The sequence below is a fragment of the Papaver somniferum genome, chromosome 6 (assembly GCF_003573695.1).
Source record: "Papaver somniferum cultivar HN1 chromosome 6, ASM357369v1, whole genome shotgun sequence".
NCBI classification, from domain to species: domain Eukaryota; kingdom Viridiplantae; phylum Streptophyta; class Magnoliopsida; order Ranunculales; family Papaveraceae; genus Papaver; species Papaver somniferum.
The window spans coordinates 152473175-152491337 of NC_039363.1; the positions used below are offsets into that span (position 1 = coordinate 152473175).

General features: G+C 36.1%; 1 protein-coding gene across 1 annotated transcript; it reads left to right on the forward strand.

Annotated features, from left to right (window-relative positions):
• Nucleotides 1–10767: 10767 nt before the first annotated feature.
• On the forward strand, nucleotides 10768–12403 carry LOC113286317. The gene is made up of 2 exons (XM_026534971.1): nucleotides 10768–11758; nucleotides 12061–12403. The coding sequence occupies exons 1-2, from the start codon at nucleotides 11350–11352 to the stop codon at nucleotides 12093–12095; spliced, it is 444 nt and encodes a 147-aa protein (XP_026390756.1). The 5' UTR covers nucleotides 10768–11349; the 3' UTR covers nucleotides 12096–12403.
• The last annotated feature ends 5760 nt before the right edge of the window (nucleotides 12404–18163 follow it).

Sequence of the window (18163 nt, forward strand, 5' to 3'; positions counted from 1 at the left end):
ATTATGTTTCATGGATAACCACAGTCTTATGCAATGTCCTCGGATATATTTAAAATATCCGCGGGAAGGTTGTTCACGCATCATAATGGTGATTGAATCACAACTGGAAAAACTCAGGTTTGCAATATCAAGATCCTAATTGTCCAGAGGAACCACATATGCTAGATGATGCTATGAAGATTAAAAAACAAGAAGAAGAAAAGATTGCAACACTCTACAAAAACTTCAAACTTAAAGCCAATTGAAGAAGGATTTATTACACTACAAACATTGTGGACATGGAGATCACGAATACAAACATTGTCCATAAAGAATCAGTTCATGCTCAAAGCCCGGTTGCAGGACTTTTATGCATTTGCGGACTTCTTCTGAAGAAGACACATATGGAAGGCATTTCTGGGAATGTCCCAGGTGTTATTTGGTGGAGTGGGCTTGTTGAAGTTGTAGGACAAATAGGCTTATGGGCTGGTTGAAGTTGTCTTATGGGCTTTATATTCTTACAGTTTGTAAGAGATCTTTTGCACCGCTTAATTGGAGGTCCTGGAAAATAATTAGGGACCCCCCAGCTACAGGATAAAAAAATCATGAAATAGTAATTGGTGGTTATCCCTTATCCCAAAATTTTTTAAATGATTAAACTATCCTCAAGTCATTAGTGGTAATTAAGTTATTTAATTGTTAATTAGTCTAGTTAGATTAAAATCAGATTTAGGGATAAAATTTTGATAAAAGAAAAAAACTTATGATTTTGTGTTGTGGAGAAGAAGGAGGTGAGTTTTGGGGAGAGGCGTTGATAAATGATGCAACTGAAGATCTTATTGCTCAAAATGAAGGAACCAATCATCCATATGAAGAACCCGAGATGCAAAAAAATCAGGTAAACTTCCTATACTCTTTAAATTGCATGAATTGTGCTCCAAGTGGTCGATTTATGATCACTACGCAACTATTCAGTGAGAGAGTCGTTAGGTCGAGAGTATAATAAACTAACGACCCTTATGAGTCGTCAGTGAGTTGGCACAAAAATAAACGACTCCAATCTGTAAATTTTTGCAGGTTATGAAAAATTCTCAACGAAGTTTGATAAAGTTGACGACTCCAACTTTTAGGTTATCTAGAGTCATTAACTTAATATATTTAGAACCGAACGACTCAAAAACTTCTTAATCTTTGTAGCTATTATTCTAAGGGTCGTAGTTTGACATTACTATATAATGACGACCCTAACAATCCATTTTATTTTTACATGAGAGTTATTCCCTGCATCCATAAAAATTATATGGACGACCCTGAAGTTTTTCGGCTTTTCATTTGACGACTCTTAAAGTCCTTTTGACGACCCTTAAAGTTTTTTGGCTTTTCATCGACGACTCATAAAAAATTTGTGACAGAGGATGCAGTGTATAGTAAAGAGTCGTCAATATGGAATCATTAGTGGTTCAGATGTAACTTACTCTTTAATTTATCCAAACAGAGAGATGGTTTTGGATACAAATTAGTCGTTGACAAACACTATTGACGAGAGGAAATTACCTGTGTCATTACTTAATGTCAGTTTTTTCCCCAGTATCCGGGAGACTGACGCTCCATGAGGGCTATTCAAAAAGTCAATATTTCTGAAAATCCGCTCCGATTTTACAATATCTACAAAAAAATATTCTGTAATCTCCCTTTCGACAAACACTTGACGTCAAAAGAGAGATGGATGAATGGTTCAGGTCCATAGTTATCATCGAAGCACAACACCATTTTCATAAATTTCTCTATTTTAGACTTTTCATTTTTGTTGTTTTTACAAGCACAAATCACATATGCAACTATATCCAATTCAAACATGGACTGGTCCAAAGTCCTTAGAGCACAAGAACGTCCCACGCCTCTTTCAAGCAATATGCCACTTGCTAGCTAATTATTGACTTCAAAGATATGCCATTTGTGAACGACGCCGTAATAACCTTCCGAACATAATGTTTACTTCAAAGATATTACCATTCACACACGGCTGTTGTACAATACCTACTCTTGCAACTAGATCAGGGAAAGAAGAATGTGAAGAGGTTTTCCATAAATTTGGTATCATCGCTGTTGTATAGTAAACAGTCATTAGTTTAATAAATTGGTCGCCAATATGGGATCGTTAATGGTTCAAATGTAACTTAACGACTCTTTAATTTATCGGAATAGAGAGGTGGTTTTGCATACGAATTAGTCGTTGGTGATTAAAAATGGTCGGTGAGAGAATCGTCAAGGGTCATTAATTTAGAAATACACCTCTAATGACTATAACTCTCATTTTTTAAATATGTTGACGACTCTCAATTCACATCGACATATTTTCCATCTTTTAAATATCTGCCTCCTCATTACCACGATCACCACCATTACCATCGTTACCATCATCACCATCATCCCGCAACAAATTTATTGTTTTTATTCTTGCTACTACAGGCCAAAGACAACATACTAGAATCGTTTTCACCTATTATTAATGGTTAACGATTTTTGATGAAGTTAACATGCATATCAAAAATCGTTAAGAAAAAAAAAAGGTTAACGACTCTAACTTAAAAAAGTATTAGCTACACTAGTCGTTAATGGAGAAGATGGACGATCAGAGAGAGAGGGGGAGGGGAGGAGAAGAAGAAGAGTTTTGTTTAAAAACAAAATTGGGGCCCCTCTCAATTAGTAATAGGATTTTAGGGTTAGTTATTAGAAAAGGGTAAAATAGATATTTTACCATCATTTAGGAAGCCCCCTATATTTTTTGGTGTGGGTATAAATTGTGTCCCGGCCTCTAATTATTCTCATCGTCCCAATCAAGTGGTGATCTTTTGGAATTGTTTTTTTGGGCGCTACTCCATTCTGGTGGGGGACTATTATATGATAAAAATATCTACCCTATACTTATAAGGGATGTGTTAAAGTGTGAAAGTGACTAACCGACCTTTAACCTAATTTAATTTAAAAGAAACCTAATAATCACCACCACCACCGCCTACCGCCACTGATCATCACCTACCACAACCACAACCACCACCATCTTTATATATATATCTTAGTTTAAATCATTAACAAAGATATACTCACAAATCCATTACTTGTCAATCATTTTCGGTTGAAAAGGTGAGAAGTAATTATCAAAATGAGTTGAAAATGGAAGTCCCGGAGATAAGTTCGACTAGGAATTATGTGAAAAACTTTGTCGAACTAGCCGAACTCAAATTTAATGGAGGTTTGTTTTAGTTTCCAGAGAAAAGTTCGGTTACGTCGCAAGAAAAATTTCCCAGTCGAACTTATAATTCGGTTACGTCGCAAAAAATTCGGTTATATTGCAAAGGGATATTTTGATTCTGGGTCCCATAAAATGGTATACCTTTACATTTGAAGCCTAACTTTGTCCAACTTTGAGTTTGGGTCCCGATCAAAGATTGACTATTTTTGACCATCCAACAATCAGTTAAATATGAGATATTTTAACGAAAATAAAACTTTTTCGTTAGTCATTTCACTGTCTTGGATAACTTGGTAGAGTTAGTAAATAAATAAAAAGTAATATTTTCGTTAAAAGATCCCATATTTAACTGATTATTGGATGGTAAAGAATAGTCAATTTTTGACCGGGACCCAATCTCAAAGCTGGACAAAATTAGGTTCCAAATGCAAAGTATACCGTTTCATGGACACAAAATCAAAATATCCTATTGCAAAAAAGTTCGATTACATCACTTCCAACCAGTTTCATTTATACAAAATCAAATTTCATAAACAAGATCCAACATGACACCCAATCAAAACCCAAAACACCCGTTAATTCCAGAAGAAAAAGAAAAAATGTAAAATTACCTAAAAGAAATACAAGTGCTTGCATTATCCAGACCACCCAAAACCTTAAAATTTTGACCAGACCCCAACATTAGAATATCCCCAAAGGATATGAAATTGAAACCCAATTTAAAAAGGGTTTTTTTCTTCAAAAGTCAGAGAATGTGTTATTGAACCTAATAGAAAATGTCAACTTTGTTTATAATATAAAGTAGTGGTGGTAGCTGCTACCAACTTGATTTTGAGATGAGGAAATGTAAAATGTAAGAGAAGAAGATGAAAGAGTTAAAAAGTCTATAGAGATAGAGACTGGTTGGAAGAATTATTCTGAACAAGAGGAAGGACCCTTTGTCTCTGTCAATGGAGTCTAGTCTTTGGTGGCTTGAAACTGAAACTCAGACAACAGAGAGCTGTTAAATTAACTCTTATGTGTTTATGTAGGCGGCTTTGAAGATGATGTGTATTAGGTAGAAGGCTCTCTCAAATCAAGGAGCTTTTTCCGTTCACCTCTTTTCCAGTTTAGGTGACACAATTTAGAAAGGGATGTTTGTATGGGCTAACTAGTTAAACTTAAACATGTTTTTAGCTGACTCAGGCATTTGAATCTTACTCATCACGAGTCAGATACGGACGATTTGTTTTTCAATTTGAATCAAATTTAACTTGCGACCTGAATTAGAACTGACTCCTGACTCGGACCCTTTTGCTTCAGGAAATAACATGTCCCTAACTTACGGAACCAAGTTTCTCACTCGCATGTTTTTGAATAGAATGAGTCAAACCTTACTAAAAAAATAAACATTTTGATTCATATCTAGATAATTCATGTGATTTAAGTCAGGTCCGGAAAAAAAAATGCATGTACACATGTTGGACGTGTTTTTATTTTTCAATTTTTCATACACAAATAAGGTTAAAGGAACTCACATCTAGATCGCAAGTTAAATTTAACGTACATCATGTTTGTTTGGGTGTGAATCTATAGCTAAATCTTATTCTGGTGTCTGAAACTAACTAGACGTTTGACTCGAACTGAGATAGATCCACACTCGAATCTGACTAGATATCTGTAACTGACACGATGTCTAACTCGAACCGAGGTAGATCCCGAATATTTTATTTTTTTTGATGTTATTGATAGTGACTCGTTTAGACATATGACTCGGAAGTATGTGATCGAGTATAATTTTGTACATTACTCGTTTGGAACATATACGATTAGATTAAATATAATTTATAACCCCTTTATTTAATAATTCTTAAGTTAGATGTAGCAAGTCTGATTCATAAACAATGAGTCAGATAAGTTAGTTGATTTTACCTCGTGTTTTTAGAGGCCACTCGAAAGGATTTAGGGGCCAACAATAAAACAAAAAAGATCACCCAAAGGGAAAATGTAGCCAGCCCTTATCTCGCGTAATTCGTAATGGCGAAATTACACTTATATATTCGGAGGATATGATAACATTGTTATCCTCTGATTGCAATCGGAAGCCAAAATAATTCCCAGACTTCCGATTATAGTCGGTGCAGTATTAGAATGATTTGTGTTTCATTTTTTCCATTTCTTTTTCATTTTTGAGTTGTTAGAGTTATAGAGAAGAAGGTGAAGGAAAAAAAAGAGAAAACCCATTTTATCACTACAAAAATGGATGGATATGAAGAAGAAGGTGAGAATCATGACGAAGAACAAAATGTTGAGGGTTCACGACCGTTTAGAGAAGACGATTTGGGGTATATGTTGAATGATCCAAACTTTTGTGGAGAGGAAAACATAGACGACCCTTTCATGGAAGAAAATGGAGAATCGCCCGATATTGAAGCTAACGATGCATGTAAAACACAGGTATTGTGTTAAGAAACTCAAATACTCGATTTGCATGCGTTTGTGTGCTTTTGTAAACAAGAAAAACCGATTATTGCATGCATTGAATTCCATGAACTACCCAGATTCGGTAGATAATTTGTAGAATAAACCTACGAATATAACACACTGAGTACCAAATATGTATATTCGGTAGTTACAAGATACTAGTTTACTGCCGAAGATGAGAAAAAACCCCAAACTGGTTTTCCAAAAATATCTACATTCGGTAGTTATGTAGAGTTATTTACCCCCGAATGGCCCCAAAAACGAATTCCTCAGAAAATTTCAAAACTCAGTATTCTTATCCTTTACAATCGGTAATAGTTTAACATTCTTTGACTGCCGAATATAACAGTGGCCTCGAAATAAAATTTCCGAAAACTTGAAAATCGGATGTTTATCGATTAAAGTTATCTTCCGGTTATTTATATTCGGCTGGTTTACTATATATTTTAGCTTCCGATTATATCATTTTTTGCACTCAGTAAACTGTGTACATTCATTTGCATAAATCGGGTGTTTTGGGTAACCGATAGGATTCCGAATATAGAGTATTCGGAAGTTTGACTTATTTAATAACCTCCGATTATTGTATAATAATTTTTTGCTTTCATATGCAGGCCGTTGAAGAGTTTGTTGATGACTTCTATTTGAGGCCCGACACTTCCCTATACTATGCAAACGATTTGGTATACTCATTACTACTTTTTTCTTTGTTTCAAAATTTATATGTTAAATGGTTATGCTTATTAGATTTTTTTTGTTTTATGCACGTTTAGACATTTGGAAGTAAGAAGGAGGCAAAGGAATGGCTTATGAACAAGGCAAAAGATAACATGTGCGTGGTAGTTCAAAATAATCATGTTAGTGACACTCGATTTGAAATGATTTGTGAGCGAGGTGGGACGCGAAAGAGTCACGAGGGAAAGAATAGTAAGTACATACGGAAGACGAATAGGAAATACCAAAGCAATACCAAGAAGATAGTTTGCTCATTTAAGATTGTCTTCTATAAGCCCGATGGTATTAAAGGTAAAGAGTATAAAATATATAAAGTTGATAACGGTTGTCACAACCATGATGATCCGTTGGATTTAATTGGACATGTAATGGTTGCCAAGTTAAAACCACATCAAATGCAGACGGTGAGGTCTATGCGGATCCAAAAAGCGAGTGCGATCTTAAGTAAAATAAAGGCGGACGATCCCGACAACTTGTCTTCTTTGTCTACAATTAAGTCGGCCCTAGCTACGATCAAAAGGACTGATTGGGATGGTAGAACGGTCATGCAACAATCGGAGTGGTTAGCGGAGTTACACGGATACATCTTGAGAAGGGAAGAAAAGGATGGTATAGTGGTTCGTATTTTCTTGGCACATCCCGAAATGATCCAATTGGCTCAATGCTTTCATCAAATTTGGTTTATAGATGCTACTTATAAGACAAACAAGTATAACATGCCGTTGTTGAACATTGCTTTCCATACTTCGGACAAAAAAACGTTTACGATTGCATGGGGTTTAATGGATCATGAGAACAATGGAGTTTCATTTGGATGTTGGAGACGTTGAGGTCCATTTATAACGGTGATAATTTTCCAAGGGTTATTGTAACGGATAACGATCAAGCCTTAATGCATGCAATAGCGGTAGTGTTTCCGGAAGCCCAAAACTTGCAATGTACGTGGCACATTCAATGCAATCTCAAAACCAATTGCCATCATCATTTCCAAGCTAAAAGACCAAGGAAGGGTACCAAGAGGTCAAAGGAAGAGGATGAGTGCATTAGTAAATTAACCGTGGAAGAACGTAAGGAAGAGGATAGGCTATCTGAAGAAAAGTGGAAGGAGAATGGAATAATTTGGAAAATGTTCATGAAAGCATGGGACAAAATTGTTTGGTCGATGACCGAGGAAATTTACGAATGTAACTTGAAGAAATTTGAGGATGAATACGGCACGGACTACCCAAAACCGGTTGAGTATTGTAAAAAACAATGGTTAACGATTAAGGAGAGGTTTGTGTTTGCATGGACATATGAATATCGTAACTTCAAGAACGAGGCGACAAGCATTGCGGAGGGGTCTCATGGTCGACTAAAGAAAATACTAATTGGTAGTCAAAATGGAGTTGTGTCGATCCAAGAAGCAATCCATGAAGTCACCAATCGTGATCTCGTAAATATTAGGAAATGTATGCAATTTAGTGTACACCAATTCCCGATGGAACATATTAAGGAAAAATTGCTTCTAAGGGGAGTTGAAGGAGTATTTGTCTAATAAAAGAATATTGTATAGGCACGAGCGTTCGGAAGCAAAATTTGAAGATGAGCCGGAACCTAAGAAAAGAGGTCGTCCAAGAAATGATCAAATTGGACCACCACCCGACAAGTAAGTCAACCCAATGTTGTTGAAGAAGTTATTGATCAAATGAACGCCTCGCAACAAACCCAACCAATGGAAATTCTTACTATAAAAGAGGACAAAGTCGCTAATGAGGGCTTTGCTACGGATTAGAACACTCCGTTAAATTGATTGTATATGGTGTTTAGAGAATCTTAGTTAAATAGGGACCGAATAAAAAAAATTGTTATAATTTGAGTCTTAAACTCTTCAGCATCTTCTGGACGGTTGAAAATGGAAAAACACATATAGGTTGTTTACATATTATTTATTTCGTGTTTGGATATATATATCCGGAAATAATTTTTTGATTTCTACAAGTTAAAAAATAAGAAATTAGTTTAGGGGTAACATATTAGAACGATTTTAGAAGTAAAAAAATAAAGAAAAATTCTGTAAAGTAATATATCTTTATTTTTGGCTTCTGTTTCTAACTTCTGCTATCAAACATGTTGTGAAGAAGTTGCTTTTTCTTATAGCTAAAAATTCATAAATTAATTTGGAGTCCCAACTTTGTGCACCCTTCTCCTGCCATTGGCTCCAATTTTGCATCTATTTCTGGTTTTCAATTTTACTTTTTACTTATGTTTTACTAAAATTTCATTTAAAATCGGAATTGTAAAAAGCTTTTTTCTCTCTCATCTATTCAGCAAAATAAAGTTTTTGCATGTCAACCATAGTTTTGAGTTTCTGAGTAGGAATGCTTGTAGCTTCCACAACAACAAATGTACATGTAATATAAGAGAATCATTGAGAATAAATGCAGCTTGAATACCTTGCTTTGAAAAGGATGATTAGAGAATGAAAATCTCATCATGGGTTTTCGTCCAGAAAAAAATCAATTGGTGATGGAGTTGCAAGGAGGATCAAGATTAATAAGTTGTCTCTGGGGTTAAACTTATTACTAGTTCTTTTGTTTTATAATCAATCATATATATTTCATTTTTTGATTCCTTGTTTGTCTCCAAATTAAAACTACGGCAATTGAAACTTTATCCAAAGATCATCTTTTTGTATTCTGATTAAGCTTGAATGCTGTGAGAAAGTTTATTGATTTCTTAGGCTCAAACCCGTTATGTTTCTTTGATCAATTATTAAAACCCATTTTTTGTTTATTCAATTCAACCATTAAAATCTTCTTTGTTTTGATCCATGGACAACCATCAGCATCCAAAATAGAAAACAGAGAATATTCAAAGGGTGAACAAAGTTGGACTCGGAATATAAAACACTTTTATAAGCAAAAATAATAATTTTTTTGTTCTTATTTATGACCTTTGAGGTTGACCATCGCTTTTGATGTCTAAACACCGTCCTAGTAACCCAGAGAGAGGCTGAGAGCACTAACTAAGAAACGAAGGGTGTAGATGCAAAGTGGGTTATGCTCACTCGCTTTTAGTCCCTTTGTGACACTTGTTTGACCTGGTCCTCAATAGTTTACATATGACTGTTACACGTAATATGATTCTACACAGCTAAGATGAGATGAATGTACGGTAGTATTCGGCTGTTAATGACTAAAAGTTTTACTCGCACAATAATGTGAAGAACCTCTAATCTAACGGATGTAAGTTATTTAGTGGAGAAAACAAAAGCCGCTGAAGCCTACGGTTCTGATGTCAACTCAGATTGGGTGCAACACACTTCAATCATTTGCTTGGTTTCTAATTTTTGTTCGCGCCTTTCGATGGAGATATCTTGTTAGTATCATCTCAACGTGCGCTTCTGGTCGGACATTTCATGGACTCGGAACCTAACACTTAGTTTTGCAAATACCAGAACATCAACAGCTGATTCAATTGTTAGTGATTCAATTGTTACTATACTTTTCCATAGTAACGAGTTTGGTGCTAGACGAGTTTGCAGTAAAAATCACGAGTTTTAAATAGATACTATGAGATATCTATGATTCTAGTTGTTTATAGCTGACTAGTATTACAAAGTAGAAGTGATTCAAATTTTTGGATATTTTGAATTATGACTTGGGAATTTATCCACTATAATTAGAATCCTAATTTAGAATCTCATTTCTTCGATCAAATAATAAACACTGGATCATGGATAAGCCAATAGCGAGTCTTACTAACTATTTCTTGGAGAGTTTTGGCATGAAATGGAATTTTTCGGCAGGTGTTAGATCAACCATTTGGGAGGGTAGAAACAAAAAAGGTGGTCAAGAAGATCTTGCTTGGATATGCTTTTGTTTGCTATTTGATGGACAATAATGGGGAGAAAAACGAATATCAGGATGTACATGTTAAACAGTTGATTGTGTCATGTAGATTGGTTATCATGAAGGAAACACATGCATCAAGGTCATGTACATGTGCATGATCTTTACTTGGTGCATACGCCAAGCAATTTCTGTATTTGGGATAGTTGATATTTTTAGAACATTGCTGTAATTAGGATAGTTGCTGTAATTAGCTTTTATTACTTGTAATGCATTGTAACCAAAACACTATAAATATAAGATGATTCTTACTCTTGTTAACAAACGAGAAATAGAAAATATATTGGTCTTCATAATTTTACATGGTATCTTGAGCAGGTACGTTTCTTCAATTTTTTCTCACGTTTTTTTTTTCTCCTTTTTTCTCGTATTTTTTTCTCTCTCTTTCTCACTATGGTAAGAAACACCACCACCATCTCCATCTCATGTACGAGGTCCTAAGATTGATGATTCTCGCTCAAGCTTAGACCCTTATGATGTACCAGCGTCGGATAATCCGTCGACTGTGCTTTATTCCCCTATCTTAACGGGTGATAATTATCCCACATGGTCATGGGGTATTACTCAGGCTTTAAGAGCCAAGAACAAATACTGTTTGGTGATGGTACAATAGCCAAACCATTCGCTTCTGATGACCATCTTCCAGCTTGGATCCGTGCTAACAATCTGGTTTGTATTTGGATTGCCAATTCCTGTGAAGCTGAGATAAAACGAAGCATTAATTGGATAGACAACGCTAGGGATATTTGGATTGATCTTGAGGATCGATTTTCTGAAACAAATATGCCTAGAATTTTTGATCTAAAACGTCACATATCAACTCTCAAACAAGAAGATTCAAGTATCTCTTCTTATTACGCCAAGCTTAAAAGTCTATGGGATGAAGTAGGTGCTCTTACACCGGTTGAACCTTGCACCTGTGGTACTGGAAAGCAAGTACTTGAACAGCTGAACAGGGACAAAGCAATGGAGTTCTTACAAGGACTTCATGACAGATTTTAGGCCGTAAGGAGCAATATCCTTCTCATGTCTCCTTTTCCGACACTTGCAAAGATTTACTCCCTGGTCCGTCAGGAAGAACAACAACAATTCCTCAACGTTGCTTCTGCACCTCAAATTGACGGCGCCGCTTTATCCACCAGATTTACATCTCGACCTTCACCTTGGAGCAACACCAGCGGACCGAGCAACAAGAAGCTGCGTCCATCTGGTGACCATTGCCGAAAGATTGGTCACACCAAAGACCGATGTTACCAATTAGTTGGTTACCCAAAGAAGCCAAGAGATGACACAAGCACAGGTTCCGTTGGATCCTCTATGCCAACCGCTCCAAGTAGCTACATGCCTGCTACTCCACAATTGATCCATGATCAATACATCCAACTTTTGGCGTTTCTCCAAACAGGTCCCATAACTACAACTGCAAACCTTGCAGGTATGTCATTTTTTACAAAAAATTCTTTTTGGATTATTGATACAGGAACATCTAATCATATTTGTTGTTCCTTGAAATTTTTTTCTTCTTACGTTAAAATCCCTTCACCTATTTCTGTTCAACTTCCCAATGGAAGTTCTCTATCCGCTCTTCATGTGGGAACGGTCCAATTTTCTCCCACCTTAAAATTTACTAACGTACTTCATGTACCTACTTGCAAATTCAATTTATTATCGGTAGGACAATTGGTTCGCTCTAAGCGCTATTCTGTAAAGTTTGAATCTAACCACTGCTACTTTCAGGACCTACAAATGAAGAAGCTGATTGGTCAGGGTGATTACTACAATGATATATATTATCTCTGTGGTATTACTGCTCTTTCTGTTTCATTTCCGAAAAATTTTCACCTTTGGCATTGGAGATTAGGACATCCGTCCTCCTCTAGATTAGATTATTTATCAAAGACATTTCCTTTTATTAGTTCAGACAAAGGCATCTGTGGGATTTGTCCACAAGCCAAACAATCTCGTTTAAAGTTTCCTTCTCGTTGTAGTTCTAGTTCTAGGATTTTTAAATTAATCCATTGTGATATTTGAGGACCATTTAACGAACCAAGCATCACTGGGGATCGTTATTTTTTGTCTATCGTCGATTATTTTCCCGTTGCACTTGGATATTTTTAATGAAGGTTAAATCTGAAACTTTTAAATACTTACAATATTTCATTTCTTATGTTCGCACTCAATATAATCATTCTATTCATACCCTCTCCTATTGATCGGGAGATGTTTACTTACCTCAAATTCAAAAAATACGTTCCGATAATGGAACTGAATTTCTCTCGAAGTCCATGCAAGAGTTGTTCTTCAAACTTGGCATTGTTCATCACCGAAGTTGTGTCGCCACACCCCAACAGAATGGCATGGTCGAACGCAAGCATCGTCACCTTCTTGAGGTTGCTCGTTCTATACGATTTCATTCCCATCTACCTCTAAAGTTTTGGGGTGAATGTGTGCTTCCTGCCACCTTTTTAATAAATAAAATCCCAACTCCATTACTTGGTTACAAATCACCCCATGAAATCTTATTCGGATGTCCTCCAAACTACACCTCTCTCTGCGTCTTTGGCTGTTTATGTTACGCCAATAACACTAAGATCAAACATAAATTTGATGCAAGAACACGTCCCGAAATTTTTATTGGTTATCCTTACGGTCAAAAAGGATACCGCGTATACGATATCGAAGCCAAAACGATTTATTTTTCTAGGGACGTTGTCTTTCATGAATCTACTTTCCCATTTTATACATTAATAGATCCCAGTCCCTTTCATACAGATGACATGTTCCAACATGATCTGGTTGTAATAAACCAACCTTCCGTTCATCCAACTACTGCTGTTTTCGATTTCAGCCCTACACATCCTCATGTCAATGATGCTGCTGACGCTTCTTCCCATGATGCTGCTGCAGAAGCTGCCCCTGACGATACTACACCTAATGTTGTAGACGCTGCTGCTGTGAACGATGCTGTAGATGTTGCCGTAGACGCTGCCGTTGACACTGTCGCTGACGCTACTACACATGATGCCACCGTTGAAACTGTTGCACCTGACGCAACCGATGCTTCCAATGCTGCTGCTTCAACGTCTCCTTCATCTGCGATGCCAGAGCCAACTCCTGTACTAAAGACACCAACGGGTACGTGTTCCCCCTTCTTACTTAAAAGACTATGCATGTAATACGACTTTTACTCCATCATCCACCGAGCCTTTATACCCTTTGTCACATTATTTGAAATTTGAGCAGTTTTCTCCGGCTCATAGACATTTTCTCTCTACTATTATTACTCAAAACGAACCTCACACCTTTCAAGAAGCCATACAATCTCCAATATGGAAAAATTCCATGGTTGCAGAGGTTACTGCCTTGAAAGTGAACGACACATGGTCTGAAGTACCTCGTCCCCATCATAAATCTGTTATTGGATGTAAATGGGTGTATCGTATCAAATATAAATCTGATGGAACAATTGAGCGTCATAAAGATCGTCTGGTTGCCAAAGGTTACACTCAACTTGAAGGAGTCGATTATCATGATACTTTTGCCAGTTGCAAAACTTGTCACTGTTCGTATGTTATTATCCATCGCCTCCATTAAAGGATGGTCTCTTCACCAACTTGACGTCAATAATGCCTTTCTTCAAGGTGATTTAAATGAAGAAATTTTTATGGATTTACCTCCCGGTTTTCAACGACAGGGGGAGAATCTAGTTTGTCGTTTAAAAAAATCTATGTATGGCCTTAAACAGGCTTCTGGTCAGTGGTTTGCAAAATTTTCAACCACTCTCATTGCAGAAGGTTTTAAACAATCTGTAGCAGATTATTCTCTATTTCATTATCATAAAAATGCTAGCTCTATATATATTTTAGTATATGTATATGATATTATTATAACAGGAAATGATCCTAAACTGATTCAACACTTCAAAAGAGTTCTTGAAAAGAAATTCTCAATCAAAGACTTACGCAAGTTAGGAATTGAAGTTTCTCGATCGCCGAAAGGTATTTTCTTATGTCAAAGAAAATATACCTTGGATATTCTCCAAGATGCAGGGATAACAGGATCCCGCGTATCATATTTTCCTATGGAGCAAAATATTAAACTAACACCCATAGATGGAAAACTCCTAGATGATCCTTCATCTTATCGTCGTCTGATTGGACGACTTCTATATTTAACGGTCATTAGGCCTGATATTGTATATGCAGTAAATTATCTTAGTCAATTTATGCAAAAGCCTACTACTACGCACATGGATGCTGCCAATCGTATTTTGCGATATTTAAAAGGTTCCATTGGTAAAGGAATTCTCTTGTCATCAAATAGTGATTTAATCTTATCAGGATATACAGATTCAGATTGGGCAGGCTTCCCAAAAACTCTTCGATCAACCACAGGATATGTTACCATGATGGGTAATAATCCTATATCTTGGAAGAGTAAAAAACAACTTACTGTAGCTCGATCATCTGCAGAAGCCGAATATCGAGTTTTAGCTAATCTTGCGAGTGAAATTCAATGGCTCACTTATCTCATGCAAGAATTTAAAATTAAGATTCATCGCCCAGTGAAAATACACTGTGATAACCAAGCTGCAATTCATATTGCAAATAATCCAATTTTTCACGAACGAACAAAACACATTGAAATAGATTGTCACTTTGTTCGTGAAAGAATTATGTCGGGATTAATATTACCAACCTATGTAAAATCCAAAGATCAATTAGAAGACATCTTCACAAAAGCATTAGGAGGAGAACATCATCAACGCATTATTAGCAAGTTGGGCGTATACGATATATCTCATACGGCTCCAACTTGAGGGGGAGTGTTAGAAGGAAACACATGCATCAAGGTCACGTACATGTGCATGATCTTTACTTGGTGCATACGCCAAGAAACTTCTGTATTTAGGATAGTTGATATTTTTAGAACATTGCTGTAATTAGGATAGTTGCTATAATTAGCTTTTATTACTTGTAATGCATTGTAACCAAAACACTATAAATATGAGATGATTCTTACTCTTCTTAACAAAATGAGAAAGAGAAAATATATTGGTCTCCATAATTTTACAAATATGTTATTTGGAATGTTGTTACTGGTACGATCGAGCTAACCTTGTTACCTCACTGTTATTTTTGTTTCTCACTTCTTTAGTGAGACTCGGTTTTAATTTAACTTTGCCCATTGTGACCGTCGGAAAAATTGTGTTGCGTGGGCCCCACAAGAGTGTACGCTTCCTTCTGGAACCGTGAAAAATCTTGTTGAAAATTCACAGGTCGTTGGTTTGTTAATGCACGAATCAGGTGAAGCCATTTGATGTGTTTTTCCTTTTTATCGTTAAAGAGTAGTACTACATACGAGGCTGCAATTCAACAAGGCCATTTAATGCAAATCTCAGAATCCATAGATTTTGAGGAATGCAACAAATTCTTATTTTCCAATGTCTAAGGAGTTTGGATATTGGAGGTAGAGGCTCTTTTTTTTGAGGTAGAAGTTAATCCCAAAAGTTACAAGAAAAAAGATTTTGTCACACGATTTTTTTTTTTTTTGCTTTTAGAAGTCACTATGAAATTGTGTTTGCGATTTAACTTCTATTTTTTTTTGCTTTTAGAAGCTAAAAATTAACTTCTCAAGGTATGTCCAAACACTCTCTAGCTCCATCGACATTATCATCAGGAGATAAGAGACGGAATTTTCAGTTGGTTCATCTAGAGCTGCACAAGACCCGGTCCAGACCCGGTGACCCGCTCCAAACCCATAATTCCCGGACCTGTACCGACCCAGACCCGGAGTAGCCAGTACAGGTACCGGTTCTGAATGTTGATACCCGGAACAGACCGGTACAGGTATTGGTTCTGGCCTATTCCCGATCTGTACCGGACCGAAATACCCGGTAAATTAGAGCCATTGATATTTTTTAGGATATTACATCCTAGCCATCCCTTGTAGGTTTAGTCTCATCTTCAAACATAGGGTATATCATTTTATTTTTTTTCGTTTTTCCCGATCTGAACTCCTCCTTCACTGAAGAGTCTGAAGAAGAGAACAAGAACAAGTGAACAACATGCACCATAGATCGTGAAATTTCTTTGTTCATACGTATCAATTTTCACCCCCCACAGATTCAAGGTTAGTCCTGGACTCCTGGCTTGAATCTCAATTTTTTTTCTCTTTTTTTTTCTCAATTTAGAAATTTGCTTTCCTTGTTTTTCTTCTGAATCTTCTTGGGTTCTTGTTTACTGATTCTTCTACAAAGTAAACAAAGATTCTTAATAAGCTTAACGAATAAGGTGACGCACTGACGCAGTGACGCTGATGCTGTTGTTTGAGTTCTGAAAGAAGTAGAAAAGGGTAAGATTATTTAGGTTTCTGAATTGATTGATTTCTTTCCTTGAAGTTGATTTGTGCTGATAGATTAAAGATGAGTCTTCTGTAAATTTTTAGTTAGAGTTTTGCATGAGGTTTAATTTTTGAGTTTGTAGAAAGTTAGGGTTTTCCCCTGTTTTTCCCAAAAACCCAAAAATTAGGGTTCGTATGAATAAGGGTGACTGTTTTGGAATCCACAGATGAAGAAGATGAATTGGTTAGGATTGAATTTGGGTTGATAGTTTAAGGTTCTGCATAGGAGAATTAGAAACTAGGGTTTTAGGTTGTATTTAAGAATTAATTGGATTGTTTTGGGAGGAAGATGAATTGGGTGTTGCTGTTGGTGTTCTTATGTAGAAATAGATCTAGTATTGGTAAATACAATTGATAAAGTTGTTCTGTTGATATGGATTTGGGTGGTGAATGATTTGGATTCAGTTGAAGGGGTTTGTATGAATTAGTCTTTGTAATTAGGTTTGGATAGAACTTAGGTTTGGATTGAACATATTAGCAAATATTACCATTCAAAATCAAAATATAGAATCATGAGAAATCAGTGTGTAGAACCTAATGTTTGTTTGGCGTTTGATCACTGACAGTAGACTTAATGTTGTAATGTTTCTCATATAGTTTCTTGTAAGATGCTTTGATTGAAAACCTTTCTCGTTTCTCTATCTTGTTGTCTTGTTAATTACCTGCACTGAATCACTGATATGTTGCAGCCTTGTAGGCCTTTGAGGTGCTAAATGGGGAAGCGCAAAGCACCAGATGATTCCAATGATGCTGATGGCATTGCTCCTGTTAGTGTAAGACCATAATAATCTTTTTTTTTTCTTTTTTTCTTTCACTTTTGTCGAGAACATCAACTGGTGGCATTAATTTGTAGATGAGTTGGTGAAATCATGTCGTATTTTTGATGTAAACAGTAATGTGATGTATTAAAATACCAAAAACACATGTGCATGGGTGTACTGTACAATATCCATATTCTTTTAGGGTCCACTTTGCTACATTATTATCATTGCAGAAATGTCAAAGATTATTCTTTTTGGGTCCACTGTGCTATGCGTGAATGCAGTATCATACGGCACAATGAAACATTGAGCATTAGAATTTCTCACACAAGAGAACTAAGGGTCATAATGCTTCCTAATCCCAGTGTTTCTTAACTGAATTGCTTACAATTATTGTTGACCAATGTCTGCTCCCTGAGTCATTGCAGAAATGTTTATTATTGCTTAATATTTATGACCAATGCCTATTTTATTACTGCTTATTTTTAATGTTTTATTATTGTTTAATATTTGTTAGATGACATTGAATCATTGACAGTTTAATGTTTAATGCACTTAGAACACCTGACCAATGTCTGCTATTACTGTTTAATGTTTGTTAGATGACTACTCCAAATACAAGTACAACTATTGGAGCAGAAGTTGGATCATCCTCTCAAGCTTCATCTCACACAAAT

Coding starts and splice junctions, on each gene's coding strand:
- LOC113286317 (XM_026534971.1), top strand. CDS start 11,350: ATGTCTCCTTTTCCGACACTTGCAAAGATTTACTCCCTGGTCCGTCAG. Junction 11,759..12,060: donor TACAACTGCAAACCTTGCAG/GTATGTCATTTT, acceptor TGCTACTTTCAG/GACCTACAAATGAAGAAGCT.